Source organism: Amphiprion ocellaris, chromosome 24, assembly GCF_022539595.1.
Source record: "Amphiprion ocellaris isolate individual 3 ecotype Okinawa chromosome 24, ASM2253959v1, whole genome shotgun sequence".
Classification (NCBI taxonomy): domain Eukaryota; kingdom Metazoa; phylum Chordata; class Actinopteri; family Pomacentridae; genus Amphiprion; species Amphiprion ocellaris.
In genome coordinates, this window is record NC_072789.1 from 17457743 (window position 1) to 17470117 (window position 12375).

General features: G+C 41.0%; 1 protein-coding gene across 7 annotated transcripts in view; it reads left to right on the forward strand.

Annotated features, from left to right (window-relative positions):
• The window catches only part of LOC111565021 (NACHT, LRR and PYD domains-containing protein 12-like), a 263219-nt gene that overhangs the window by 78953 nt on the left and 171891 nt on the right, over positions 1-12375 (forward strand). For 3 of the 7 annotated variants that reach the window (XM_055008266.1, XM_055008267.1, XM_055008268.1), the window contains one exon: positions 12009-12185. In XM_055008266.1, coding sequence (XP_054864241.1) covers positions 12009-12185 — 177 coding nt within the window. Of the gene's footprint in view, positions 1-2368; positions 2467-2487; positions 2987-3069; positions 3214-6033; positions 6107-6266; positions 6496-6675; positions 8579-9778; positions 9956-12008; positions 12186-12375 lie in introns of those variants that run through there. The other 4 variants (XM_055008265.1, XM_055008264.1, XM_055008269.1 and 1 more) reach the window with 3 other exon arrangements.

The window sequence follows — 12375 nt, forward strand, 5'->3', positions numbered from 1 at the left end:
GTCTTTATAAAGCAGCACATTAGAAAGTTCTTCAGAGATATTTGTCAAAAAATATTTAGAATTGTCTCAACGTGGTCTGGAATGTGTAAGAAATTGCCTAAAATTACTCAAAATTTGTCCAAAATGACTTTAAACTGACTGAATTTCATCTGAAATTAGTTTGAAATTCGTCCAAAATTACTCAAAATAATTCAAGATTTGTTTAAAATAGCTCAAAATTAGTTAAAACTAGTTAAAATATGTCCAAAATTCTCAGTTTGTCCAAAATTACATGAAATTTGTGTAAAAATGACTTAAACTGTTCAAATTAACTTAAAATTAATCCAAAAAGAGTTAAAATGGTCAAAACTGACTACAAATCTGAATGAAATGACTGGAAATTTATCTAAAATAGTTCAAAGTTTGTCCAAAATGGCTTAAATTTGTCCATGTTTGTGGATATTTGTCAAAAAATATTTAGAATTGTCTGAACGTGATCTGGAAGGTGTTGGAAATCAGCCTATTCTGAAATGAATCATAAAAGAATAAAACAAAGTGTTAGGCTGTTTCCTCTGGTTCTTATGATGGAGTAGTCAGGAGAATTGAATTCAGGTTAAAAAGAGTCTTTAATGTGCAACACAGAGCTCTGGGTCTGAATGTGTTTCCCTAACAGACAACAAGTGTTCAGTCAGTTGGAGCAGAATCAGACTCTGACCCAGTATTTTATAATCTAACAGAGTTGTGTGACTATCTAAGCGTTGAGATGCAGGCTGCTGGGTGAGTTCTGGTTCCTCCCTTCTCTGATGTGCTGCTGACTCGCTCCCATGGCCTCGGTTCTTCTTCTGTTTTCCTGTAAAACAAGGATACTCTGCACAGCAACAAAAGCTACTTTTCTACTGCTGTTTGAAAAAATGACAAGGGCACTCTGTGTTTAGAAATGAATCAGTGTCACTCAGTATATCTCCATGGTAACTGATGCTGTGGAGCTATATCTCCATGGTAACTGATGCTGTGGAGCTATATCTCCATGGTAACTGATGCTGTGGAGCTATATCTCCATGGTAACTGATGCTGTGGAGCTATATCTCCATGGTAACTGATGCTGTGGAGCTATATCTCCATGGTAACTGATGCTGTGGAGCTATATCTCCATGATAACTGATGCTGTGGAGCTATATCTCCATGGTAACAGATGCTGTGGAGCTATATCTCCATGGTAACTGATGCTGTGGAGCTATATCTCCATGGTAACTGATGCTGTGGAGCTATATCTCCATGATAACTGATGCTGTGGAGCTAGATCTCCATGGTAACTGATGCTGTGGAGCTTTATCTCCATGGTAACTGATGCTGTGGAGCTAACCTGGTCCAGGTTGTGTTCAGAGTTTTCTCACGTTTTTGGCATTTTGTGCTGTAATTTCTCACTTTTTTTGTTTTGTGTCCCATTTATATTGTTTTGTGTCTTAATTTTTTTTATCATTTTGTGTCTTAATTTGTCTAATTTCTTTTCATTTTGTGCCTTAATTTGTCTCATTTTTACCATTCTATGTCTCCTTTGTGTCATTTTATGTCCTCATTCTTTCAATTTCTGTCATTTTCAGTCTTTTTCTGTAGTTTTGGCCTCAGTTTGCCTAATTTTTGTAGTTTTTCTGCCTTAATTTCTCTCATTTTTGCCATTCTGTGTCACCTTTGTGTCAATTCGAGTCATAATTTCTCTTATTTTTGTAATTTTGTGTCTTAATTTGTCTAGGTTTTTTATTTTTGGATCACAATTTGTCTGATTTCTATCATTTTTATGGTCTGAATTTCAGTAATTTTTTTACGATTTTGAGTCGGTTTCTCTCTTTACTGTCAGTTTGTGTTTTATATGTATATTTTTTTTTGTCATTTTCAGCTTTATTTCTGTAAATGTGTGTCTCATTTTAATAGTTTTGTCTCTCAGTTTGACTAATTGTTGTAGTTTTGTCTCAGTTTGTCTCATGTAGAATGTAGTTTTCAAACATGAAAACCTGCTCTGACTGGGGGTTTGAGGCTCAGAGATGAAACTTTAAATGACTCCTTAGTTTTTCTTCATATTCCAACTCCCCCATAATCAGAACTGATTCCATCTGCTTGTCCAACATTCCAGATCCTGAATCAGTGGTTAGAAATCAGAGTGAAAGTGGTGGACGGTCAGTTTGTGGCTGCTGGAGGAAGCAGTGTGTTGATCAGAAGCTGCAGTTTGTGACTCTGCTGCTCCTTCAGTCAGGTTTTAATTAGACTCAGTCCATTTGTTGGTCTTTAACAGGAAAAAGGTTGAATGTTGAAATAATCCGTCACATGAAATGAGTGGGAATCAGCCTGTAAAATGTGCTCTTATTGTGAAACTCTGCCTGGTGCTTCCTCATAGGTGGAGTCCTGACTGGTTCCAGGAAACAGATCACCTGTCTGAGCGTCCAGGAGTGGACTGGAAACTTTCTTCTTCTTCTTCAGCGCTTTGAATAAAGTGTAAGTTTGCTTTGTTTGCTGCTTTAACTTCAGTAATGTTGCTGTTTGTTTCTGCTCTGTGATGTTTCTACATGTTCACTTCTTATTTCAGCACAAACTTTGGATGACTGCTGTTTAAACATGGATCAATATGATTATTAGGTTATTGATTGACTGCAGTCAGTCAATATTTCTATGAGATTATTGATTGACTTGAGTCAGTTTGATGAGCTGCTGATGTTTCTTTGTTTGTTCTCAATCCAAACTGCATGGTGTCTTTTTGACTTTGGGTTTGTGGGTGAGTCTCTGCAGCTCCATGACTCCATCTGCTGGACTGATAGTAGAAGTGCAGCAGCTGATCTTTTCCAGGAGGATTTGAGTGGATCAATGATGTTTGTTTCCTGTGCAGGTGAAGGTAGAAAGTGTGTGTGAGCTGCTGTGAGTTGAGCAGCATGGATGAGTGTGAGGACAGAGAGGAGGGAGTCCCTCCCTCTAAAAGCTCTCTGTGTGGGGAACAGGAGAACCAGAGCAAAGCTCAGAGGTGAGACCAGCATCTCTAACTGTCCAGGACTCTGGTGCATGTCAGAGCTCAGCATCACATCACTGCTGCATCATTATTCACAGGAATCCACCTGGACATGGACCTGGACCTGGACATGAACCTGGACCTAGACCTGGACCTCCATCCAGCTGTGTGTCCTTCAAGAGTGACTGGTCTAAGGCTCATCCTCCTGAATTTAAAGGAGAACCAGGTCCTGCTGCAGAGGGGTAAGATGTTCAGAACAAGGTTTCAGAGCTGCTCGTCTGATAGCAGATTAGCTCCTCATCAAACAGAACAAATGTTTTGAAGAAGTGATGCTAATAACATGAACATCATCCACAGAGACATTAAAAACAGAACTAGGTGGATCACAGCAAGAACTCTGAGTTCACTAAAATATCAAGAAATAGTTTTACTGGACAAAACTCCAGTTCTGTGATCATATAAGCCTTGATAGCCTGAATGTTAGCCTGTATGTTAGCATGTATGTTAGCCTGTATGTTAGCCTGTATGTTAGTCTATATGTTAGCCTGTATGTTAGCTTGTATGTTAGCCTGTATGTTAGCCTGCATGTTAGCCCGTATGCTAGCCTGTATGTTAGCTTGTGTGTTAGCCTATATGTTAGCCTGTATGTTAGCCTGTATTTTAGCCTATGTGTTAGCCTGTGTGTTAGCCTATATGTTAGCCTGTGTGTTAGCCTGTATGTTAGCTTGTATGTTAGCCTACATGTTAGCCTGTATGTTAGCATGTATGTTAGCCTGTATGCTAGCCTATATGTTAGCCTGTATGTTAGCCTGTATGTTAGCCTGTATGTTAGCCTACATGTTGGCCTGTATGTTAGCATGTATGTTAGCCTGTGTGTTAGCTTACATGTTAGTCTGTATGTTAGCATGTATGTTAGCCTGTATGTTAGCCTGCATCAGTGGTGTCAAACTCAAATGCACAGTGGGCCAAAATTTAAAATTTGGGAAAAGTCGTGGGCCAACATTGATATTTATTGAAAAAATCTTCCTCCAAATATCACAATGAACCTTTTCATATTTACCCAAACAAGTTTTGTTTAGTTTGCTTAAACACTGAATATGGAACAAGCAAAGCTTAATACTATACAATATACAGTCTGCGACATAAAGATAAAAACAGGTATAAATTTAAGTATAGAATATCATGAATTTTCAAATCTAGTTTTAAAAAAAAAAAAAATTCCTTTCACTACTAAAAATATGTATTTTTTGTTTGAGTCTTTATAGTTCTTTATATTTCCTTTGAGGATTAAATTTGATTAAATATAGCTAAAAATGGTGACATAAAGATCAGAACTTAATAATTTATTGTCTCCTATAAAGCAAAGTCACTTCTGCACCTTTTAGGCTCTGAATCAGAGAAAGCAGCAATTTCTCATCAATTCTGTCCCATGCTTTAATAATTAATTTTTCAGATCATCCTTGTTATTGAACTGTTTTCCATCATTATGAACTTTTCTTGCCATAAATCTCCATAACTTTCTGATGGGATTAAGGTCTGAGGACTTGGCAGCCAGTTCATCACATCTATATCACTCTTTCCACAGTATTCTGTGGTCTTCTGTGATTTGTGACATGGAGCGTTGTCTCACTGATTGATCCATTTTTCATTTTTAGAATAAATAAGTGGTTCAATGTTTTTTTCATTAATTTTATATAAGATTCTGAATTTGCCGTTTCATCAACAAATTCTAACAGATTTAATTTTTTCCACAACAAGCTCCCATAACTCCAGCTATCTCTGGATAAAAAATGGTTTCAGCATCGATATGATGCCAGTAGAATTTAAACCCACCAGGACTATCCAGATTACATTTAACCCTGGAAATGAAACATTTTTAGCCAGTTCAATTCTATAAATGTTCTGCTTGGCTGTTAAAGGAGGTTTCCCTCACATTTTAATGTATTTTAACCCTTCGATGGTCTAAATTCTTTGACTAGATCTTGTGCTGTAATCAATGCCTAACTTAGAGGGTGTTTGTGGGTCTTGTCCTGTTTGACGTGCTGAAACACCAGCAGAACATTCTGGGATTTGTAGTAATAGCAGTACATGTGCTGTATAATACCAGCAGGCCAACTGTAGCAGTCATTTGATATTGCCTTGCGGGCCAAATATAATTACATTGCGGGCCTAATTTGGGCCGCAGCCAGAGTTTGACACTCATGGCCTTAATGTTAGCCTTAATGTTAGCCTTAATGTTAGCCTGTATGTTAGCCTACATGTTAGCCTGTATGTTAGCCTACATGTTAGCCTGTACGTTAGCCTACATGTTAGCTGGTATGTTAGCCTGTATATTAGCCTCCATGTTAGCCTGTATGTTAGCCTACATTTTAGCTTGTATGTTAGCCTGTATATTAGCCTCAATGTTAGCCTGTATGTGAACCTACATGTCAGCCTACATGTATGATTACATATTAGCCTCCATGTTAGCTTCCACGTTAGCCTGTATGTTAGCCTGCATGTTAGCCTGTATGTTAGCCTGCATGTTAGCCTACATGCTAGCCTACGTGTTAGCCTGTATGTTAGCCTGCATGTTAGCCTACGTGCTAGCCTACGTGTTAGCCTGTATGTTAGCCTGCATGTTAGCCTACATGCTAGTCTACATGTTAGCCTGTATGTTAGCCTGTATGTTAGCCTACGTGTTAGCCTATAGGGTGAACTCTACATTGTTGATGGAGACGACTGATGCTGGACCAGGATGGAGAGGACAGAAAAATGGTTCTTGTTGTCCTCTCTGAGTTTAATCAGTCAGCATCCAGACCTACAGAGCAGTTTTCCAGATTCTCTCAGAAGTTCCAACCCTGGAGGAGGAACTTTGAACTCCTACAAACAGTCCTGAAAGAGGTTCTACAGGGACGGTTCCTGTGGTCAGAACAAAGATTGATGATGAGCCAAAATGAAGAGAAAGTTCCTGCAGTGGAAAACAGACTAATGTTGGAATCTCTAATGAACATCATGGACCTTCAGCTGGTGTTTGTCTCTGTGTGATAAAGTGAGAGTTAACTGTTGATGTTGATCCACAGAGTGGAGCAGCAGAACTCAAAGGTTCCCAGAGCTCAGTCTGTCCAGCAGCATGACCTGGACTCCATATTCATGGTGAGTTCATGGACAACAAGTTGTTCTCCATCTGTTGTGTTCAGGCGTCTCCATGCTGCTCTTTGTAGACCAGTGGACTGTCAGTGTGTCCAACATGGATCTGATGTTTGGCTCCATGATTTGACTCTGATGGACTCATTGACACATTTCTCTGTTCCAGCTGCTGGAGGACAACATGGTGACTTTTGTGAAGAAGGAGCTGAAGAAGATGCAGAAGGTTGTGAGTCCAGATTACCCAGAATACTCCTCAGAGAGTCAGAGGGAGGATGAGGAGGAGTTGGAGGGTGATGATGAAGAGCAGAGGAGCAGCAGAGAGATGTTTCAGCAGATCACAGTGTTGTTCCTGAGGAGAATGAAGCAGGAGAAGCTGGCTGACTGTCTGCAGAGAAGTAAGAGGATTTGTGGAAAGACTGAAGCTGCTGATCAACAGAACATTTACTAAAGTCAGAATATCTTCACACAATTAGTCTTTAGGGGGACAAACTGTCACCTTCACTTTATTGCTTCTTTGGTGCTTTAATATCCAGGTTACTTCTACTTCACTCTTCCTTTCTTGTGTTTTCATTCAGAACTTGCTGCTGGAGTTTGTGGACGTGAACTTAAACGTGGTCTGAAGAAGAAGTTCCAGAGAGTGTTTGAGGGCATCGCTAAAGCAGGACAGCAGACCCTCCTGAATGAGATCTACACAGAGCTGTACATCACAGAGGGAGGGACTGCAGAGGTCAATGATGAACATGAGGTCAGACAGATTGAAGCAGCATCCAGGAAAGCAGACAGAGCAGAAACAACCATCAGAGCAGAAGACATCCTGAAAGGCTCACCTGGAAGAGATGGACCAATCAGAACAGTGATGACAAAGGGAGTGGCTGGCATCGGGAAAACAGTGTTAACACAGAAGTTGACTCTGGACTGGGCTGAAGACAAAAGCAACCAGGACATCCACTTCATGTTTCCATTGACTTTCAGAGAGCTGAATGTGCTGAAAGAGAGAAAGTTCAGCTTGATGGAACTTGTTCATCACTTCTTCAGTGAAACCAAAGCAGCAGGAATCTGCAGCTTTGAAGACTTCCAGGTTGTGTTGATCTTTGACGGTCTGGATGAGTGTCGCCTTCCTCTGGACTTCCACAACAATGAGGTCCTGACTGATGTTACAGAGTCCACCTCAGTGGATGTGCTGCTGACAAACCTGATCAGGGGGAAGCTGCTTCCCTCTGCTCGCCTCTGGATAACCACACGACCTGCAGCAGCCAATCAGATCCCTCCTGACTGTGTGGACATGGTGACGGAGGTCAGAGGGTTCACCGACCCACAGAAGGAGGAGTACTTCAGGAAGAGATCCAGAGATGAGGAGCAGGCCAGCAGCATCATCTCCCACATGAAGAAGTCACGAAGCCTCCACATCATGTGCCACATCCCAGTGTTCTGCTGGATCACTGCTACAGTTCTGGAGGAGCTGCTGAGAACCAGAGAGGGAGGAGATCTGCCCAGAACCCTGACTGAGATGTTCATCCACCACCTGGTGGTTCAGGCCAAAGTCAAGAAGGTCAAGTATGATGGAGGAGCTGAGACAGATCCACACTGGAGTCCAGACAGCAGGAGGATGATTGAGTCTCTGGGAAAACTGGCTTTTGAGCAGCTGCAGAGAGGAAACCTGATCTTCTATGAGTCTGACCTGACAGAGTGTGGCATCGATCTGGAAGCAGCCTCAGTGTACTCAGGAGTGTTCACACAGATCTTCAAAGAGGAGAGAGGACTGTACCAGGACAAGGTGTTCTGCTTCGTCCATCTGAGTGTTCAGGAGTTTCTGGCTGCAGTCTACATGTTCCACTGTTACACCAACAGGAACCAGAAGGTTCTGGAAGATTTCCTGGGAAAAGACTGGAAAGACGAGAACAGCGACACTCTGGATGTGTTCCTGAAGAGAGTCATGGAGAAATCCCTCAGGAGTAAAAATGGTCACCTGGACCTGTTTGTTCGCTTCCTTCATGGCCTCTGTCTGGAGTCCAACCAGAGACTCTTAGGAGGTCTGCTGGGTCGGACAGAGAACCATCCAAAAATGATCCAGAGACTCTTAGGAGGTCTGCTGGGTCGGACAGAGAACCGTCCAGAAATGATCCAGAGACTCTTAGGAGGTCTGCTGGGTCGGACAGAGAACCGTCCAGAAATGATCCAGAGAGTCATCAACAACCTGAAGAAGATGAAGAGTGATGAAATGTCTCCAGACAGAAGCATCAACATCTTCCACTGTCTGATGGAGATGAAGGATCTCTCAGTACATCAGGAGATCCAAGAGTTCCTGCAGTCAGAGAACAGATCAGAGAAGGACCTCTCTGAGATCCACTGCTCAGCTCTGGCCTACATGCTGCAGATGTCAGAGGAGGTTCTGGATGAGTTGGACCTGAAGAAGTACAGAACAACAAGGGAGGGACGGTGGAGACTGATTTCAGCTGTGAGGAACTGCAGAAAGGCTCGGTGAGTCCAGATGTGATGAACATGATCAGTCAGTGTAGATCAGTAGTTCAGTTCTTCAGATGTTCTCACCAGAACATTCTCATTATTCTCAGTGTTCCTCTTGTTTATTTCAAACATCACATGTCATCTGTGTTTAGTCTCAGATGTTCTTGAGGTGTTTCTAATGCTGTGAAAATGTAGATTTATTTTAGTTGATTGTATTTAAAGTAGTTAAATTAATAACTGTTTTCTGTTTCATTCTAATATTTGTTCATCTGACAGTTTTTTTCTTTTGTGTTTCTTCCTTTGGCTGATGGAGGAAACATGCAGATCTACTGAAACACATGAAGAATTGTAGATGTTCTTGTCCAGGTTTTATCACAGCATCACTTTATCACAACATGTTGGAGGTTCAGACAGTTTTCAGTGAAAACACTCAAGTTATTATGACATGAGGATCTTCTGAAAGCAGATTTTATTCACTATCTGGTCAGCTGACCTCAGAGCTCTGGAGGGTTGATGCACCTTAACAAGGTCAGACAAATATTCTTGGGCCAGTTTATTCAGAGACTGAAAAACAAAAAAAAGAATCTTAAAATCAATCCTGAACCTAACCAGAAGCCAGCGAATGAGGAAAGCACTGGCGTTATGTGCTGGTGTTTCTTTGTCCCTGTTAGGAGACGAGCTGCTGCATTCTGAACAAGCTGCAGACGGTTGAGTTCTGATTGGTCAATGCAGACGTACAGGGAGTTACAGTAGTCCAAGCATGATGTAATAAAAGCATGGATAACTTTTTCTAGATCAGCCCTTTTTAGGTAGTGTTTGACTTTGGCTAGAAGCCGAAGCTGAAAGAAGCTAGCCTTGACCACTGAGCTGATCTGTTTGTCTAATTTAAACGCCCCATCAATAATAACCCCAAGATTCCTAGCCTGCGATTATATATAAGGTGCTAGTGGACCAAGGGAGCTGCCAAGGACCTGGACCAGGTCAGGGCAACGGAACAGGACAATCTCAGTTTTGTTTTCATTTAATCTTAAGAATTTTTACAGATTCAGAGTGTGCAGGTGTGAGAGAAGCTGATGAGAATTCAGTTTCATGTCAAATACAGAGAAGATCAGCTGAACCACTGATGTGTCCAAATGTTCTGGGATAAATACATGAAGGAAATATAAAGTGTTTGCTTTCATGTTGACATGTTTTGTCATTTATGTATCATTACAGACTTTCTAACTGTAGACTCTCAGAGAGTCACTGTGAAGTCGTGGCCTCAGCTCTGAAGTCCAACCCCTCCCATCTGATAGAACTGAACATGAGCTGCAACCAGAACCTGCAGGATTCAGGAGTGAAGCATCTTTCTGATGGACTGCAGAGTCCAAACTGTAAACTGGAGACTCTCAGGTCAGTTCACTCACTTTATATCTTCAGTTGAAATCATGGTTTCTGGTTCATGAATTTTCAGTGTTAGAGAGGATCTATATACTTTCTGTCAAAATGTTGATGGATCTATTGTTCTCTGTGAGAACAAAAGAAATGAGGTCAGCATAAAATTAGCATAATTAGGGGTGACATCACCCTTAACTTTTTCCCACGGTCCCCCCCACCTCCACCTCCTCCTCTTCATCCTCATCCTCCTCCTCCTCCTCCTCCTCCTCTTCATCCTCCTCCTCCTCCTCCTCCTCCTCATCATCATCCTCCTCTTCTTCTTCTTCATCCTCCTCCTCCTCCTCTTCTTCATCCTCCTCATCCTCTTCCTCCACTGTGACCAACAGGCTTTAAGAGGCTTTAAGAGGAGGGTGGGGGGGCACATAAAATCAGCACACAGTAGCAGAGAGAGAGCATGAGATCTACAAACCAGAAGGAGAATTTTAACTCTCACAACTCCTAAACTACAGTGTTACACATGTACACTGATATACACAACCTGCATGGAATAGCTGTGTGTTGTGTTACATAGTAGTGTTTTGGACATTACTACTTACAAAACCTGCCAGAAACAGCAACAAGGAATATAGAGGAATATCCACAGCTCAACATCACCCTTTACTTGTTCCCACCATCCTGCTACTGCTGCTGCTACTGTGTCTGTATGACTTGTTCTAACAGCATCTGTGTTGTGTTACATAGTAGTGTTTTGGACATTACTGCTTAGAAAACCTGCAAGGAATAGCAACAACTCTGCTAATGATGCTCTAGTTATCAGGTTTGTTTCCCTGCATATACACAACTCTGCATATATGTGTTAACATACATGGCCTGAGAAGTCCATGTTGTCGCTGTCACAGTCAGACTTTTTTGCATGTGGAGCAGACATAGGCCTCTCAAAGCCTTATTGTTTGCTGTCAGTCTCACATCACTCATTGAATGCTCTGCTACGTTCACACACACGTTCATGACGGCCTCCATGAGTCTGGAGAATGCTTTTTAACCCTTTAACGTTCTGCTCAACCATTTGCTAGAGCACATTTTCACTCACTAGATCTTATTGAAAAATATGTTTGACTTAATTCCCCCTGTTTCAATCATCTCTACCACTCAGTTGAGGTACATTATACTAAAAAAAGTCCAGTAGACGTCACTGTGTTTTGAAATGGCCTGTAGAGCAAGTTAGTCTGTTCACAGGAAGTTAACACGAGCAAAATCCCTCCTCACATGTCACTCCACTGTTTGCTGTGATTTTCAAAGGTAAAGTAATACTTTTGACATATTATGGTGCCTAAGGAGTTGCTAAACACAACTGTGTCATTTGAAATGTAAAAAAAAAAAAGATTTAAAAGGGTCAAATAATTTTTCTCAACCGTTTAGTAGAGGTCAATATTTTAAAAACCGCTGGGTCTCGTTATGAAAACAATTAATTGATTGTTGTTATTAGTACCCCAAAGAGATAAGAAATGTAAAGAAATAATTTTTTCAGTGCCTTTTTCTTGGTGAGGATTTTAAAGGGTTAAGGTTTATAAGGGAAACTGACACTTTCCTTGTGTCATTTCACAAGGAAAGTTTTTCTGTCTTTTAATAAGTTTGTGTATAAAATCACTTCCTCCTGAGGAGACACTCAAGTTTTAGCTTGATTTTTTAAATATGTTTTTAAATAGGTCTGCTACCATTCTCTATTTAAAAATAATAATGTAACAGGAAAAAAACAGTTTGCAGATTACGAGGCGGTTGTACAGTACTTACCGAGCCAGAAGGATTTATTTATTTTTGCTGACGATTGGTTGGATGGAGAAGAAGAAGCAGCTGGTCACACCATGAATCTTTACCAGAGCAGTGAACCTCTGAAGACGAGTCAGAGGTCAGTCACCAAGAAAAAGCAATGAAAAAATGATTTCTTTACATTTCTGATAGAGAAAAGCTGATTGATGAGGACAAAGTAATGTTGAGCTGCACATTCAGAACCTGAACACATCTGATGGATCATCAATGATTTTATCTACATCTTTTATTCTTTATTCAGATTGAAGGACTGCAGTTTGTCAGAGATCAGCTGTGATTCTCTGGTCTCAGCTCTGAAGTCCAACCCCTCCCATCTGGAACATCTGGACCTGAGCTGCAACAAAGAGCTGCTGGATTCAGGAGTGAAACATCTGAGTGGTTTTCTGGAGAATCCAGGCTGCATCCTGAAGACTCTGAGGTCAGTTCACTGTCTGTCTGTTACTGTTGTAGATCTGATATGTTTAATGACAACTGAAGCTCATTTATGTTCAACAGAACTTCCATCCATGAAGCTATAAATCTGCTGTGGTTCATGTTTTCTGTTTTCTTTAGTGTGTTGTGACAAGAGATGAGTGTTTGAAGCAGAAAGTGTAGAAAATGTTCAGTGT